At 34.2% G+C, this 18,992-nt stretch overlaps 1 protein-coding gene across 1 annotated transcript; it reads left to right on the top strand.

The window, feature by feature from the left end:
• The first annotated feature begins 6,487 nt into the window (after positions 1–6,487).
• neff1 (neuronal intermediate filament family member 1) lies at positions 6,488–18,702 on the top strand. Its single transcript, XM_062051587.1, has 4 exons — positions 6,488–7,267; positions 14,473–14,790; positions 14,867–14,991; positions 18,189–18,702. Exons 1-4 carry the CDS (start codon positions 6,524–6,526, stop codon positions 18,517–18,519), a joined length of 1,518 nt encoding a protein of 505 aa, XP_061907571.1. The 5' UTR covers positions 6,488–6,523; the 3' UTR covers positions 18,520–18,702.
• The last annotated feature ends 290 nt before the right edge of the window (positions 18,703–18,992 follow it).

Genomic DNA, 18,992 nt, shown 5'->3' with positions numbered 1-18,992 from the left:
TACAATAAAAATGTAACTAAATTTCCCCCCAAAATTGTAAATGTTTAAAAAAAATCAAACTATTTACAAAAAAATTACAAAAAAATGACAAAGAAATTACAAAAAAATTACAAAAAATGCAAAAAAATACAAAAAAATTACAACAAATAACAAAAACAATTATATATTTTTTAATTGTTAAAAAATTAAAACAATGTTTTAAAAAAAAATTTAATTGAAAAAAATTACAAACAAAAAAATAAGATTTGCACTCCACTTATGTCAAATTATTACAAACAATTAAAAAATGTTTTGAAAAATATGAAGAAAATTAAAAAACATTTAAACATTTTTTTTTAAATACAAAAATGTTAAACAAATACGTTCCCCTAGTGTCCAAATAACTCTAAATGAAGTCTTTGTTACTTTATAAGTTTCCCATACCAAAGTGTTACCACTGCATTTCACATTGCAACTTATGATATTGTTAAAATTTTTTTTTAACAAATTACAAAAAATTACTAAAAAATTACAACAAAATTACAACAAAATACAAAAAAATTACAAAAAAATTACGAAACAATTCCAACAAAAATTCTAGTTTTTTAATTGTTAAAAAATTAAAACAATGTTTTAAAAAATAATTTAAATTAAAAAAAAATACAAACAAAAAAATAAGGTTTGCACTCCACTTAGGTGCGCGATTTTAAATCCATCCATCCATCCATTTTCTACCGCTTATTCCCTTCGGAGTCGCGGGGGGCGCTGGAGCCTATCTCCGCTACAATCGGGCGGAAGGCGGGGTACACCCTGGACAAGTTGCCACCTCATCACAGCGATGTCAAATCATTACAAACAATTAAAAAATGTTTTGAAAAATATGAAAAAAATTAAAAAACATTTTGATTTTTTTTTTAAATACAAAAATATTAAACAAATATGTTCCCCTAGTGTCCAAATAACTCTAAATGAAGTCTTTGTTACTTTATAAGTTCCCCATACCAAAGTGTTGCCGCTGCATTTCACATTGCAACTTATGATATTGTTTAAAAAAAATTAAACTAATTACAAAAAAATTACAAAAAATTACAACAAAATTACAAAAAAATTACAACAAAATTAAAACAAAATACAACAAAATACGAAAAAATTACAAAAAAAATTATGAAAAAATTCCAACAAAAATTCTAGTTTTTTAATTGTTAAAAAATTAAAACAATGTTTTAAAAAATAATTTAAATTGGGAAAAAAAATACAAACAAAAAAATAAGGTTTGCACTCCACTTATGTGCGCGATGTCAAATAATTACAAACAATTAAAAAATGTTTTGAAAAATATGAAAAAAATTAAAAAACATTTAGATTTTTTTTTTTAAATACAAAAATATTAAACAAATACGTTCCCCTAGTGTCCAAATAACTCTAAATTAAGTCTTTGTTACTTTGATAAGCAACTAATCAATGATGAATATGTTCCCCATACTAAAGTGTTACCCATATTTATTATTATTATTATTAATTATTATTTAATACTCTCTCTATTTGCTTTTGTTTTCTTTGCTTGACATGTTTCGCTGATGTTGAAAGTGCCTTGACTTTTGTGTGCATTTGTTGTTCAATAAAAATAAAAATAAAAATAGAAAACATTTAAAAAATAAAGAAAACAATTTGAAACAAAATTGAGAATTGTTTTTAAAAATTGAAAAAAATTACAAAAAAAAAGTTTTGCACTCTACTCAGGTGCGCGATGTAAAAACATTACAAACAATTAAAAATGTTTTGAAAAATATGAAAAAAATGAAAAAACATTTACTTTTTTTTTAAAATACAAAAAAATTAAACTAAATTAAAAAAAAAAAAAAAAATTTTTTGTAATTAAACAAATTACAAACAAATTACAAAAAAAATTACAAAAAAAATTACCAAAAAATTTAAAAATAAGTTTTAACATTGAAAAAAAAATTACAAAAAAAAAAAAAAGGTTTGCACTCACCCAGGTGAGCGATGTAAAAACATTAAAAATAATTAAAAAAAATGTTTAGAAAAATATGAAAAAAATGAAAGAACATTAAGAAAAATTGTTTCAAAAACAAAAAAATTTTACGAAATAAAAATTAAAAAATGTACAAAGTGGTATTAAAGGGAGAATCATATACAACAACTTCCTTACTTAGTACTAATAAGCAATAATTCTGAGGTTATTGAGGGAAGACTCTTAGTTAATGGCTTACTGCTTGTATAATAAGGCCATGCAAAATAAGGCATTAATAAGTACTTAATAATAACTAGTTAAGAGCCAATATGTTACTAATTTGCATGCAAATTAGTAACATATTGCTTAGTGTCCAAATAACTCTAAATGTGTTACTTGAATAAGTTCCCCATACCAAAGTGTTACCGCTGCATTTCACATTGCAACTTATGATATTGTTTAAAAAAAGTTAAACTAATTAAAACATTTAAAAAAAAAAATTATAACAAAATTACAACAAAATACAAAAAAATTACGAAAAAATTATGAAAAAATTCTAACAAAAATCCTAGTTTTTTAATTGTAAAAAAATCAAAACAATGTTTTAAAAAATAATTTAAATTGGAAAAAAAATACAAACAAAAAAATAAGGTTTGCACACCACTTGATGTCAAATCCATCCCTTCGGGGTCGCGGGGGGCGCTGGAGCCTATCTCCGCTACAATCGGGTGGAAGGCGGGGTACACCCTGGACAAGTCACCACCTCATCACAGCATGTCAAATCATTACAAACAACTAAAAAATGTTTTGAAAAATATGAAAAAATTTAAAAAACATTTACATTTTTTTTTTAAACACAAAAATATTAAACAAATATGTTCCCCTAGTGTCCAAATGAAGTCTTTGTTACTTGAATAAGTTCCCTATACCAAAGTGTTACCGCTGCATTTCACATGGCAACTTATGATATAGTTTTAAAAAAATTAAACAAATTACAAAAAAAATACAAAAAAATTACAAAAAAATTACAACAAAATTACAACAAAATACAAAAAAATACAAAAAATACAAAAAAATTACAAAAAAATTACAAAACAATTCCAACAAAAATTCTAGTTTTTTAATTGTTAAAAAATTAAAACAATGTTTTAAAAAATAATTTAAATTGAAAAAAAAAATACAAACAAAAAAATAAGGTTTGCACTCCACTTAGGTGCGCGATTTTAAATCCATCCATCCATCCATTTTTGTACCGCTTATTCCCTTCGGGGTCGCGAGGGGCGCTGAAGCTTATCTCCGCTACAATCGGGTGGAAGGCGGGGTACACCCTGGACAAATCGCCACCTCATCACAGCGATGTCAAATCATTACAAACACCTAAAAAATGTTTTGAAAAATATGAAAAAAATTAAAAAACATTTAGATTTTTTTTTTTTAAATACAAAAATCTTAAACAAACATGTTCCCCTAGTGTCCAAATGAAGTCTTTGTTACCTGAATAAGTTCCCCATACCAAAGTGTTACCGCTGCATTTCACATGGCAACTTATGATATAGTTTTAAAAAAATTAAACAAATTACAAAAAAAATACAAAAAAATTACAAAAAAATTACAACAAAATTACAACAAAATACAAAAAAATACAAAAAATACAAAAAAATTACAAAAAAATTACAAAAAAATTACAAAACAATTCCAACAAAAATTCTAGTTTTTTAATTGTTAAAAAATTAAAACAATGTTTTAAAAAATAATTTAAATTGAAAAAAAAAATACAAACAAAAAAATAAGGTTTGCACTCCACTTAGGTGCGCGATTTTAAATCCATCGATCCATCCATTTTCTACCGCTTATTCCCTTCGGGGTCGCGAGGGGCGCTGAAGCTTATCTCCGCTACAATCGGGCGGAAGGCGGAGTACACCCTGGACAAATCGCCACCTCATCACAGTGATGTCAAATCATTACAAACAACTAAAAAAAATTTTGAAAAATATGAAAAAATGTAAAAAACATTTAGATTTTTTTTTTAAACACAAAAATCTTAAACAAACATGTTCCCCTAGTGTCCAAATGAAGTCTTTGTTACTTGAATAAGTTCCCCATACCAAAGTGTTACCGCTGCATTTCACATGGCAACTTATGATATAGTTTTAAAAAAAATTAAACAAATTACAAAAAAAATAAAACAAATTTACAAAAAAAATTACAACAAAATTACAACAAAATTACAACAAAATTACAACAAAATACAAAAAACTACAAAATAATTACAAAAAATTACAAAAAAATTACAAAAAAATTACAAAAAAATTACGAAACAATTCCAACAAAAATTCTAGTTTTTTAATTGTTAAAAAATTAAAACAATGTTTTAAAAAATAATTTAAATTGAAAAAAAAATACAAACAAAAAAATAAGGTTTGCACTCCACTTAGGTGCGCGATTTTAAATCCATCCGTCCATCCATTTTCTACCGCTTATTCCCTTCGGGGTCGCGGGGGGCGCTGGAGCCTATCTCCGCTACAATCGGGCGGAAGGCGGGGTACACCCTGGACAAGTCGCCACCTCATCACAGCGATGTCAAATCATTACAAACAATTAAAAAATGTTTTGAAAAATATGAAATTTTTTTTAAAACATTTTGATTTTTTTTTTAAATACAAAAATATTAAACAAATATGTTCCCCTAGTGTCCAAATAACTCTAAATGAAGTCTTTGTTACTTTATAAGTTCCCCATACCAAAGTGTTGCCGCTGCATTTCACATTGCAACTTATGATATTGTTTAAAAAAAATTAAACTAATTACAAAAAAATTACAAAAAAATTACAACAAACTTACCAAAAAATTACAAAAAAATTACAACAAAATACAACAAAATACAAAAAAATTACCAAAAAAAATTATGAAAAAATTCCAACAAAAATTCTAGTTTTTTAATTGTTAAAAAATTAAAACAATGTTTTAAAAAATAATTTAAATTGGAAAAAAAATACAAACAAAAAAATAAGGTTTGCACTCCACTTATGTGCGCGGTGTCAAATAATTACAAACAATTAAAAAATGTTTTGAAAAATATGAAAAAAATTAAAAAACATTTAGATTTTTTTTTTTAAATACAAAAATATTAAACAAATACGTTCCCCTAGTGTCCAAATAACTCTAAATTAAGTCTTTGTTACTTTGATAAGCAACTAATCAATGGTGAATATGTTCCCCATACTAAAGTGTTACCCATATTTTGTATTATTATTATTCATTATTATTTAATACTCTCTCTATTTGCTTTTGTTTTCTTTGCTTGACATGTTTCGCTGATGTTGAAAGTGCCTTGACTTTTGTGTGCATTTGTTGTTCAATAAAAATAAAAATAAAAATAGAAAACATTTAAAAAATAAAGAAAACAATTTGAAACAAAATTGAGAATTGTTTTTAAAAATGGAAAAAAATTACAAAAAAAAAGTTTTGCACTCTACTCAGGTGCGCGATGTAAAAACATTACAAACAATTAAAAATGTTTTGAAAAAAATGAAAAAAATGAAAAAACATTTACTTTTTTTTTAAATACAAAAAAATTTAACAAAATAAAATTTTTTTTTTTTTTTTTTGGAATTAAACAAATTACAAACAAATTACAAAAAAAATTACAAAAAAATTACCAAAAAATTAAAAAATAAGTTTTAACATTGAAAAAAAAATTACAAAAAAAAAAAAAGGTTTGCACTCCACCCAGGTGAGCGATGTAAAAACATTAAAAACAATAAAAAAATGTTTAGAAAAATATGAAAAAAATGAAAGAACATTAAGAAAAATTGTTTCAAAAACAAAAAAAATTTACTAAATAAAAATTAAAAAATGTACAAAGTGGTATTAAAGGGAGAATCATATACAACAACTTCCTTACTTAGTACTAATAAGCAATAATTCTGAGGTTATTGAGGAAAGACTCTTAGTTAATGGCTTACTGCTTGTATAATAAGGCCATGCAGAATAAGGCATTAATAAGTACTTAATAATAAGTAGTTAAGAGCCAATATGTTACTAATTTGCATGCAAATTAGTAACATATTGGCTCTTAATTATTGCTTAGTGTCCAAATAACTCTAAATGTGTTACTTGAATAAGTTCCCCATACCAAAGTGTTACCGCTGCATTTCACATGGCAACTTATGATATTGTTCACCGTGACCACACTCTCAAGTTGGCTCTCCACGACAAAAAAGTGTTGCAGAGGCGTGGGAGGGGGAGGGTGGGTGGGGGCAGACTGCAGCATCCTAATGATCACGTGACCAGCGCATCCCCGCAAAGGAGAGCGCCAATGTTAAATAAAAATAGTTATTAGTGATGCATAAAAAGTGTGAAATGTGCAAGAGGCACTGATTGAGTTGAGTGTCGTGGAGGTTTTTCAGTTAAAGTGTCGTGGTTTTTTTTTTTTTTTTTCTTTTTTTTTCTGCATGAGTTTGCAGGTTTGGTCCCTTGCATCTTCTCGGACGATGCGCATGCGCGTTGCCTATAAAAGTACCTGTCCGGGACCCGGCGTGGAACTGTCTCCTCCTCACTCTTCCACGCAGCATGAGTTACTCCGGCGAGATGTACAGCAGCAGCAGCAGCAGCTCCTACCGCAAGATCTTCGGCGACGCACCGCGGTCGGGGCGCGCCGGTATGGGCAGCCCGTCCCGGGTGCACTCCTCCGGCTACCGCAGCCGGACGTACGGCTCCCCCGCGGTGATGTCCTCCTCCTCTTGCTCCAGCGGCGGCTACCGCCGGAGCGCCGCGCCCGGGCAGCGTCTCTACTCCCTGCCGGACCTGAGCCAGTCCACGGCGGTCACCAACGAGCTGAAGATCGTGCGCACCAACGAGAAGGAGCAGCTGCAAGGCCTCAACGACCGCTTCGTGTCGTTCATCGAGAAGGTGCACCACCTGGAGCAGCAGAACAAGGTGCTGGAGGCGGAGGTGACGGTGCTCCGCCAGCGCCACAGCGAGCCGTCGCGCCTCCACCACCTCTACGAGCAGGAGATCCGCGAGCTGCGCGCGCGCGTGGAGGAGCTGACCCACGAGAAGAGCCAGGCGCACCTGGACTGCGTGCAGGTGAGCGAGGCGCTGGAGCGCCTGCGCGACAAGCTGGACGAGGAGGCGCGGCTCCGCGAGGAGGCCGAGGGCGCCCTGAAGGGCTACCGCAAGGACGTGGACGACGCCACCCTGGCGCGCCTGGAGCTGGAGAAGAAGGTGGAGGCGCTGCTGGACGAGATCGCCTTCCTGAGGAAGGTTCATGAGGAGGAGCTGCAGGAGATGCAGTCGTCGCTGCAGGCCACGCAGGTACGTCGCGCACCTGCGTGGAAGGGCAAACATTTAAATCAAAAGTTTGAAATTTTTAAAAATGTAAAAATTAATGTTTTTAATTTTTAAATGTATTCTAAATTGTTAAAAAATACTTAGAAATGTTTTGTCATTTTTTTGTATTTTTTATTGTAATTGTTTGGTAATTTTTTAAAAATTCGTTTAATTGAAATTTTTTTAAAAAGTCAAAGTTTTTTCATTTTTTTCCATATTTTCCAAAACATTTTTTAATTGTTTGTAAGTATTTTACATCGCGCACCTAAGTGGAGTGCGACCTTTTTTTTGTTTGTAATTATATACAATTTTTAAAAATAAAAAATATTTCATTATTAATATTTATTTATAATTATTATAATTATTTTTTTAACAATTAAAAAAATAGAATTTAGTTTTTAATTTTTTCGTAATTTTTTTGTAATTTGGTAAAATTTTTGTAAAATATTTAAATGTTTTTTTGGGAATTTGGTTAAATTTTTGTATATTTAAAAACATTTTTGTAAATGTTTTTTCATTTTTTTCAAAACATTTTTTAATTGTTTGTAAGGATTTTACATCGCGCACCTAAGTGGAGTGCGACCTTTTTTTTGTTTGTAATTTTTTACAATTTTAAAAAAATAAAAAATATTTTATTATTAATATTTATTTATAATTATTATAATTATTTTTTTAACAATTAAAAAAAATAGAATTTAGTTTTTAATTTTTTCATATTTTTTTGTAATTTGGTAAAATTTTTGTAAAACATTTAAATGTTTTTTGGGAAATTTGGTTAAATTTTTGTATATTTAAAAACATTTTTGTAAATGTTTTTTCATTTTTTTCAAAACATTTTTTAATTGTTTGTAAGTATTTTACATCGCGCACCTAAGTGGAGTGCGACCTTTTTTTTGTTTGCAATTTTTTACAATTTTTAAAAATAAAAAATATTTTTTTATTAATATTTATTTATAATTATTATAATTATTTTTTTAACAATTAAAAAAAATAGAATTTAGTTTTTAATTTTTTCGTAATTTTTTTGTAATTTGGTAAAATTTTTGTAAAACATTTAAATGTTTTTTGGGAAATTTGGTTTAATTTTTCTATATTTAAAAACATTTTTGTAAATGTTTTTTCATTTTTTTCAAAACATTTTTTAATTGTTTGTAAGTATTTTACATCGCGCACCTAAGTGGAGTGCGACCTTTTTTTTGTTTGTAATTTTTTTACAATTTTTAAAAAATAAAAAATATTTTATTATTAATATTTATTTATAATTATTATAATTATTTTTTTAACAATTAAAAAAAATAGAATTTAGTTTTTAATTTTTTCGTAATTTTTTTGTAATTTGGTAAATTTTTTGTAAAACATTTAAATGTTTTTTGGGAAATTTGGTTAAATTTTTGTATATTTAAAAACATTTTTGTAAATGTTTTTTCATTTTTTTCAAAACATTTTTTAATTGTTTGTAATGATTTTACATCGCGCAACTAAGTGGCGTTCAATCTTTGTTGTTTTTTTAAAAAAAATTCAATTTTTAAATATATATATTTTTTTCAATTTAAAAAACAATTTTTTTAACAATTAAAAAAAATAGAATTTTGTTTTTAATTTTTTCGTAATTTTTTTGAAATTTGGTAAAATTTTTGTAAAACATTTAAATGTTTTTTGGGAAATTTGGTTGAATTTTTGTATATTTAAAAACATTTTTGTAAATGTTTTTTAATTTTTTTCAAAACATTTTTTAATTGTTTGTAATGATTTTACATCACGCAACTAAGTGGCGTTCAACCTTTGTTGTTTTTTTTTTTTAAATTTCAATTTTTAAATATATATATTTTTTTCAATTTAAAAAACATTTTTTTTAACAATTAAAAACATTTTGTTTTTAATGTTTTCGTAATTTTTTTGTAATTTGTAAAAAATTTTAAAAAACATTTCAATGTTTTTTGGGGAAATTTTGTTTAATTTTTGTGTATTTAAAAAAAAAAATTGATTTTTTTTTTTCATTTTTTTCCAAAACATTTTTTAATTGTTTTTAATGTTTTTACATCACACACCTGGGTGGAGTGCAAACCTTATTTTTTATTTATTTATTTTTTTCTATTTTTAAAAAATGTATTATTACTATTTTTTTTTTTTCCAATTTTTACAATTTTTCGATTTTTTTCAATTTTTTTTATTGAACAACAAATGCACACAAAAGTCAAGGCACTTTCAACATCAGCGAAACATGTCAAGGAAAGAAAACAAAAGCAAATACAGAGAGTATTAAATAATAATGAATAATAATAATAAAAAATATGGGTAACACTTTAGTATGGAGAACATATTCACCATTAATTAGTTGCTTATTAAAGTAACAAAGACTTAATTTAGAGTTATTTGGACACTAGGGGAACATATAAGGGTTAGGGTTACTAATAAGCAATAATTCTGAGGTTATTGAGGGAAGACTCTTAGTTAATGGCTTACTGCTTGTATAATAAGGCCATGCAGAATAAGGCATTAATAAATAATGACTAATTAAGAGCCAATATGTTACTAATTTGCATGTTAATAAGCAACTAATTAACGGTGAACATGTGTTCCCCATACTAAAGTGTTACCAAAATATGAAAACAAAATAAAAAAAGACAAAAAGGGCAACATAAACATACACTTTAAATGTTTTTAACAAGGATATCAATTTAAGGGCTTTTGTACTCTTAATCATCCTCCAAGATTTGATTGATAATTGGAAACCATTCAGCCAATTAGAAAATGTAGGTGGTGGAAGTGCAAATTGTACGGACCATTATATCAATACGCCAAGCATGGTTTGGAAACTCCATCTAGTGGTGCACCAAAATAATCACGTATTAAATATTCAAACTCAGTGTTACTGTTCAAACTGTGGCCAAAAAACATAAAATATACTTGCTACTGTATTGGTCAATATGGTGCTACTTGAAGTGTTTTCTGGGGTGGTACTTTGTCCAAAAAAAAGAACTGTGGCTCTATTTTATGTCATCGTTTTAACTCGGCTCCTTCCCAGTTTGAGTCTTGTCCCCCGCATACTGCACCTTAGTCACGCGCCCCGGCTAATTTATGGCTCTGCAGTGCCACCCTAGACCCTCACAACTCGTGACAACTTTCTAATGCAGACAGGATTTTTGGGCCTCGTGAACAAAAAAATTAACAATGCATTTTTTAAAATATTGCCAACTGTGGAGGAGGCATATGCGTTTAAGAGTTCTTTCTTTTCACATAGCCATGTTTAGAGCATCTAGTACTTTTCCTTTGTGTATTCTACCAGTGTCTCTTTGTCTGCAGATGTCTGTGTAGTGTTTTAGGCATTGGAATGTGAGAAAGATGCATCCCCCTCCTTATCTTAGGCATTTCTTTCAAGAAGTAGTCTCTTTCCGGTTGAATGCCAGATCAACTAGAGCAGCCGATATGAATGTATTGATTAAGTTGATCTCTCAAAGCTTTGGTATAAACTTGAAAATATTCCAATTCTGTCTTGATGGTCCTTCTTACTCAGCATATATGTCATCGAAATAATTTGGGATTGACCAGTAATTTAGATTCCCTTGGAGGAAGAACTGGTCCGACGCAACACAACAAACTAAAAAACAGTAAAATATGCTTATAAACTCCCCAGAGGCTGTGGACATTTGCATAATGTCCTCCAATTATTATTTTTTAGAAGTCCTACCAAATTACAGGACACAATAGCCAAGTCATGCATGTCCACAAACGTCCACTGCAGAGGACGCTGTATTGTTATCGTTAGTTTTATTGTTTAATTCTATTTTGGTGCCACAAGCCAATTATCAAACAAGCTGCATAGAAAAGGAGAACACACCCACTGTTAAAGCATCACTGGCGTGTTCATGCATCCGTCATTAGGTAGAATGAAGGTGGCGGGTGGGGGCAGAGCGGGGAGAAATGCGCAGGGAAAAGGCGCATAATCCGAGGGTGTGGCCTTTCCCGAGGGACAGCAGTCATAAAGATTGACCTCTTGAATTTTTTTAACATAATATTAAACAGTTTTGTGCATTTACAAACTGAAAAAAAAACAGTTTGCAAGCTGGTATCATTGCATGACAAAGCAGAAGCATAGAAGTGGAATCAATGCATGAAATGTTGCGACAAGAGGGACGGTTGCCGGGTAGATTTCTCCAGGGTTCCTCGCAGAGAGTTTTACTGCCGTGTAAGCGATTGACAGCGCGGCGAAAGAAGCCTGAGTCAGCAGTTTTCAGCCGTGCAGCAGTGGTGCCGTACTGGCACACACTCATTTGCATTACATGTGGCAGTTAGGGCCAACGAGCATTAAATGGGTCCTAAATCTTGCTCATTTCAGTTCTTTCAATGATATTGGATAAGAAGTTATTTTAAAAAAAAAAACTTATTAAAACTCAAGTTTTGTACAATATGCATTCTTCTCCTCTTGGTCGAAACGCTCTATTCGTGGTCAATACACGAATAGTTTGGGGTCACATTGAAATGTCCTTATTTTTTAAGGAAAGCACTGTACTTTTCAATGAAGATAACTTTAAACTAGTCTTAACTTGAAAGAAATACACTCTATACATTGCTAATGTGGTAAATGACTATTCTAGCTGCAAATGTCTGGTTTTTGGTGCAATAGCTACATAGGTGTATAGAGGCCCATTTCCAGCAACTATCACTCCAGTGTTCTAATGGTACAATGTGTTTGCTCATTGGCTCAGAAGGCTAATTGATGATTAGAAAACCCTTGTGCAATCATGTTCACACATCTGAAAACAGTTTAGCTCGTCACAGAAGCTACAAAACTGACCTTCCTTTGAGCAGATTGAGTTTCTGGAGCATCACATTTGTTTTAAATGCCTTATTCTGCATGGCCTTATTATACAACCAGTAAGCCATTAACTAAGAGTCTACCCTCAATAACCTCAGAATTATTGCTTATTAGTAACCCTAACCCTTATATGTTCCCCTAGTGTCCAAATAACTCTAAATTAAGTCTTTGTTACTTTAATAAGCAACTAATTAATGGTGAATATGTTCCCCATACTAAAGTGTTACCCATATTTTTTATTATTATTATTCATTATTATTTAATACTCTCTGTATTTGCTTTTGTTTTCTTTCCTTGACATGTTTCGCTGATGTTGAAAGTGCCTTGACTTATGTGTGCATTTGTTGTTCAACAAAAAAATTGAAAAAAAAATTTTTTAAAAAAGAAAAAATTTGAAAAAAATTACATTGGTGCACTACACTCAGGTGTGCGATGTAAAAACATTCAAAACAATTAAAAAATGTTTTGAAAAATATGAAAAAAATGAAAAACATGTTCAAAACATTTTAAAAATACAATAAAAATGTAACTAAATTTCCCCAAAAAATTGTCACGTTCAAAACGGACCTTCCTTTGAGCAGATTGAGTTTCTGGAGCATCACATTTGTGGGGTCAATTAAACGCTCAAAATGGCCAGAAAAAGAGAACTTTCATCTGAAACTCGACAGTCTATTCTTGTTCTTAGAAATGAAGGCTATTCCACAAAATTGTTTGGGTGACCCCAAGCTTTTGAACGGTAGTGTATGTCCACTGCAGAGGACGCTGGTTCTCAGGAACCATGCTTGAAACATTTGGAATGTAAGTTAAGACTCTTTTAAACCTGGGATACTCAACTAAATTGTTTTAGGGTCCATATTTCCACAAAGCTAAGGACCGAGGGGCACGACTTCTCCCTTCACTATTCGTCTTATTTTGCAACTTCCAGTGAACCAGCGTCCTCCACAGTAGACATTTGATGTTGGTCTATTTATTTTTTTCTGAGTAACTGTTTTTAAGGACAGTCTGCAAAAGTGTGAGTCTCTTACTCGTTTTTTTAACTGAACTTGTGGGCTACCAGTTGAATAGCCCAAATGATTAAAAAGAGAGGACCTAAAATAGAACCTAGAGCCGGGGTCGGCAACCCAACATGTTGAAATACAAAAAACAAATACGTCTGGAGCCGCAAAAAGTTAAAAGCCTTTTATGTAAGTGTTATAATGAAGGCAACACATGATTAAGTAAGTGTCTCAGAGGGTGAGATAACTCCTGGAAATAACTGGCTTAAAAATGCCAAAGGTATAAATGTGTGTGTCCAAGTTAAAGGAAAGGACAGGCTGTCTTCTTCTAATAGATTTATTACAATCTTTGCAAGCTGGGTGACGTTTGCTGTGGTCTGGAACAACATGGCGCACAATCAGGAATGCAGCCAATATTACATAGAGATAATGTGTCATGAGACATGCAAAAATAAAATAAAAAGACAGAGGACACAAGTAAAGGAAATTAAAATGAACTCAAATATACCTATACGCACAGCATAAAGCGTTTGGTGGACAAAATGAGACAAAGAAGGAGTGGCACAAAACACGTATTTCCGTGGCAGCATCGGAGAAAGTTGCATATGTAAACAAAGTACGTTGAGTTCAAGGACCGCCAAAATTAGTAGGACAAAACGCCGCAGTAAAAAGTCATTGTCGCAATTGTTGGGTATGACTTTAAAGCACAACCAAGCATGCATCACTATAGCTCTTGTCTCAAAGTAGGTGTGCTGTCACCACCTGTCACATCACGCCCTGACTTATTTGGAGTTTTTTGCTGTTTTCCTGTGTGTAGTGTTTTAGTTCTTATTTGGTGGCTTTTTCTCTTTTTTTGGTATTTTCCTGTAGCAGTTTCATGTCTTCCTTTGAGCGACATTTCCCGCATCTACTTTGTTTTAGCAATCAAGAAGATTTTAGTTGTTTTTGTCCTTCTTTGTGGGGACATTGTTGATTGTCATGTCATGTTCGGACGTACATTGTGGACGCCGTCTTTGCTCCGCAGTAAGTCTTTGCTGTCGTCCAGCATTCTGTTTTTGTTTACCTTGTAGCCAGTTCAGTTTTAGTTTCGTTCTGCATAGCCTTCCCTAAGCTTCAATTACTTTTCTTAGGGGCACTCACCTTTTGTTTATTTTTGGTTTAAGCATTAGACTCAATTTTACCTGTTTCCGACATCTACAAAGCAATTAGCTACCGGCTGCCACCTACTGATATGGAAGAGTATTACACGGTTACTCTGCTGAGCTCTAGAGAGCACCGACACTCAACAACAACACATCATTTGCAGACTATAATTTCTGGTTCTGAATAGCTCTGCTTTAAACCAAACTAAAGTACACTGGAACCCTCTGAATGTCCAGGTGTCCGTGGAGATGGACATGAGCAAACCGGACCTGGCGGCGGCCCTGAAGGACATCAGGGCCCAGTATGAGAACCTATCATGCAGGAACCAGGCCCAGGCAGAGGAGTGGTACCGCTCCAAGTTTGCAACCGTGACGGAGGCCGCGGCACGCAACCAGGACGCCATGAAGCACTCAAAGGAGGAGTTGACCGAGTACCGCCGGCAGGTGCAAGCCCGCACCTTGGAGATCGAGGCCCTGAGGGGCCACAACGAGGCCCTGGAGAGGCAGATTGCTGAGATGGAGGACCGCCATAACGGTGAAGTTGGAGACATGCAGGTATGTGAGCGCGTCGCACCCAAACACCACGCTCTGCTGAGCGGGTCACCCGTGTTAAAGGTATGCGTGCTTCTAGGACACCATTGAGCAGCTGGAGGCGGCGCTGCGTAGCACCAAAGGAGAAATGTCCCGTCACCTGCGGGAGTACCAGGATCTGCTCAATGTCAAGATGGCTCTGGACATTGAAATTGCTGCTTACAGGTTTGCAACAACACAAATACCGTATTTTTCGGATTATAAGTCGCGCCGGAGTATAAGTCGCACCGGACGAAAATGCATAATAAAGAAGGAAAAAAACATATATAAGTCGCACTAGAGTTGAAAGTTTTCCCATAACAAATCATGTTAATCCAATGAACCCGTTTCTGACACCCCAAAAATATAAACACAGAACCATTTTACAGAGAATATACAGTGCATCTGGAAAGTAATCACAGCGCTTCACCTTGTCCACATTTTATGATGCAACCTTATTCCGAAATGGAAGACATTTATTTTTGATCTCAAAATTCTACAGACAATACCCCACAATGACAATGTGAAAAGTTTTTTTTTGTTTTGTTTTCAATTTGCAAATGCCAATCAATCAATCAATGTTTATTTATATAGCCCTAAATCACAAGTGTCTCAAAGGGCTGTACAAGCCACAACGACATCCTCGGTACAGAGCCCACATACGGGCAAGGAAAAACTCACCCCAGTGGGACGTCGGCGAATGACTATGAGAAACCTTGGAGAGGACCGCATATGTGGGTAACCCCCCCCCCTCTAGGGGAGACCGAAAGCAACGGATGTCGAGTGGGTCTGACATAACATTGTGAAAGTCCAGTCCACAGTGGATCCAACACATCAGCGGGAGTCCAGTCCACAGCGGGGCCAACAGGAAACCATCCCGAGCGGAGACGGGTCAGCAGCGCAGAGATGTCCCCAACCGATGCACAGGCTAGTGGTCCACCCGGGGTCCCGGCTCTGGACAGCCAGCACTTCATCCATGGCCACCGGACCTATGCAACTCCCCCTCGCAAGGGACAGGGGAGAAGAGGAGAGAAGAAAAGAAACGGCAGATCAACTGGTCTAAAAAAGGGGGGGTCTATTTAAAGGCTAGATTATACAAATGAGTTTTAAGATGGGACTTAAATGCTTCTACTGAGGTAGCATCTCTAACTGTTACCGGGAGGGCATTCCAGAGTACTGGAGCCCGAATAGAAAACGCTCTATAGCCCGCAGACTTTTTTTTGGCTCTGGGAATCACTAATAAGCCGGAGTTCTTTGAACGCAGATTTCTTGTCGGGACATATGGTACAAAAATGCATTATAAAATAAAAAAAAAAATACATGTACATAAGTATTCACAGCTTTTGCTAGTCAGGATAGAGGGAAAGATGAATGCGGCAATGTACAGAGACATCCTGGATGAAAACCAACACTTTTCGTCCAACTTGATAGAACTTGAGAGTTGTTTGTTTACATGCATTTTTTTTAATTTCTCTTTGCTATTTGGGCTTATTGGACCCTAATTAGAATAAAAACTAAGAATCATCTTTTTATATGATGTACTTAGTCCATAAGTACACAAACGTGTACTTCATGTGTAGTGACATGCTAATTCTTATTTTTACACTTTTTTTTTCCAAATTCCATTGTATGTTATACTCTTCTGACACCACCAGATGGCAGTATAAGTGTCCACATAAGCGGCCATAAGACCCCAATTCAGTAGTGTACACAATTTTGGAAATAAGAGCTAAAAGGTGCTGTCCACGCATGTGGCCACTAAGCCTTTAGAGGTTTTATGCATCATATTCAAAAGACTTGAGGCTGTATTTTCTGCCAAAGGTGCATCTACAAAATATTGAGCAAAATCCATGAATACTTATGTACATGTGTTTATTAATTTTGATAAATTTACAACATTAAAAAAAAACTTTTTCACATTCAATGCAATTATTTTGGTTTTGATGCCGGTTTATTGATTTTTAAATGTGCCAAAAAATAGCCCGTTTTGTACACCAGTGACAAATTGAGGTGGATCAATGCCCAGCAGTGCGCAAGTGTGTTTCTGTATAGTATTTCTCCCTCCGGGGTCATGTGGCGACATAAATGATTGTATTTTGAGAGGTATTTATTGAAGTCGGACTAAGTAAGACATCACTGAAGGCCTAGGTGGGAAATGCACGGCCCAGCACTGGTTTATAACGATGTATTACTGTAAATGGAAAGACGGTACATTTGCTTTTATGGTAGAAAAACTGGCAGCTAAGTTGCCAGAATAAAAAAAAGAACTTGTACTGTTTTTCCATGAACAATATAATGTTGTAAAAACCAATGTCAATTTAACACAAACATTCTGGCAACTGAGCTGCCAGCTTTTTCCGTAAACCCCCCCCCCAAAAAACAGTGGTACTGTGTCAGGTTCAAACACTGATGACATCTATTAAACGAGACAAGAAGCAAGGAATTAAACAGAGACAGAATCAAATTTGGCTCAACTTGAGGAGAAACGTCTGGGCTGTACTCTTATACAGTCTCCAGCACGCTCTAACGAAAAAATGTTCACGTCTCCTCTTTTATTTGGATATTCCCTGTTTACATAACAACAGCTGTTTTAAAGGAAGGGGGGTATGTAAACAGCCATTGTTTTCGGTCACATTAACACAAAAGAAAAAGATGCCTCGGGCTTGGACTGGTCCTGGATCGAGCTTGGGCAAAGTCTTGGATCACAATAGATAACCCCTCCCGTCTCCTCCCATCGTACACAATGGAATTTTACAAGCCTTTGGCTTGGTGCAACAAAGACAGCCTCTTGTCTGTTCACTGGGAACTCAGAGAACGGAAAGTTTTTTGATAATTTACATACAATTTTTCTGACATGCTGTTTTTCCATTCACCGTAAAATGTTGTAAAAAAAACAAACAAACAGTATTTTACAGTAAAATGTCGTAAATGCAAAGTTTTTACTGTAAAATCGCCAGTCTACTTAAAACAACGTTTTTAAGTAATAATGAAATCCAGAGGCAAATCCATACATTAGTGACTGTTACAAGCGGCCCTCTGCCATGACTGCCATGTGGCCCTCAATGAAAACCAGTTTGACACCCGTCATCTAATCCATACCACCTGCGTGGCGCAGTTGGGAGAGTGGCCGTGCCAGCAACCTGAGGGTTCCTGGTTCAATCCCCACCCTCTACCAACTTCGTCACGTCCGTTGTGTCCTTGAGCGAGACACCTCACCCTTGCTCCTGATGGGCCGTGGTTAGGGCCTTGCGTGGCAAAATCAGTGTGTGAATGTGTGTGTGAATGGGTGAATGTGGAAATAGTGTCAAAGCGCTTTGAGTACCTTGAAGGTAGAAAAGCGCTATACAAGTCTAACCCATTTACCATTTACCTGTCCTTTGTAGGAAGCTGCTGGAAGGCGAAGAGTGCCGCCTCAGCACCGTTGGCGGCGCCATGGTCCAGTCCGGTTACCCGGGCTTCTCCTACATGTCGTCCCGCACGTACTCCATGGGCGCGTACAGGAAGTCCAAACCGGAGGAGGAGGAGGAGGAAGACAAGGAGGACGAGGACGACGCAGAGGAGGACGAGGGGGAGGACGAAGACGAGGGCGTGGACCAGGAGGGAGGTGACGGTGAGGAAGAGGAGGAAGACGAGGAGGAGGAGAAGAAGCCAAAGGAGAAGGATGAGAAGGAGAAGGAGAAGAAAAGCCCAATTGAGAAGACCAGCAAGAACTAAAGTGCTTATGTAGCTTCACCAGCATCACCACTTCTCATTGTACATGCGTGTATAACATGGTTGCATCATCCGCACACACACACACACACACACACACACACACACACACACACACACACACACACACACACACACACACACACACACACACACACACACACACACACACACACACACACACACACACTTGCAAATGGCTGAATCAGCGCAAAGGATTGATCCAGGGGTGTCAAAAGGAAAATCTATTCCCTAGTGGGCCGGAATGGTCAAATCATGGCATGATAACTGAAAAATAAAGACAACTCCAGGTTGTTTTCTTTGTTTTACTTTGCCCAAAAATAGAACAAGTACATTCTGAGAAACGTACAAATCACAAAATAATCCTCTGGACAAAAACACTTCCAAGTTTGTTGAAAATTCTGAGGGAATTGGTGCGGCTTCAAAAACACCATGAGTTTGGACTTGGTCTCAGT

The sequence above is a fragment of the Entelurus aequoreus genome, linkage group LG06, assembly GCF_033978785.1.
Source record: "Entelurus aequoreus isolate RoL-2023_Sb linkage group LG06, RoL_Eaeq_v1.1, whole genome shotgun sequence".
Classification (NCBI taxonomy): Eukaryota; Metazoa; Chordata; class Actinopteri; order Syngnathiformes; family Syngnathidae; genus Entelurus; species Entelurus aequoreus.
Note: the sequence above shows the minus strand (reverse complement) of the source record. Positions and strands in the feature narration are given on the sequence as shown.

Bases quoted from the DNA above. Each gene is read 5' to 3' on its own strand.
- neff1 (XM_062051587.1), top strand. From the start codon at position 6,524: ATGAGTTACTCCGGCGAGATGTACAGCAGCAGCAGCAGCAGCTCCTAC. The intron at 14,791-14,866 runs GTATGTGAGCGC...GCGTGCTTCTAG, and splicing joins GTGAAGTTGGAGACATGCAG to GACACCATTGAGCAGCTGGA. The intron at 14,992-18,188 runs GTTTGCAACAAC...TGTCCTTTGTAG, and splicing joins ATTGAAATTGCTGCTTACAG to GAAGCTGCTGGAAGGCGAAG.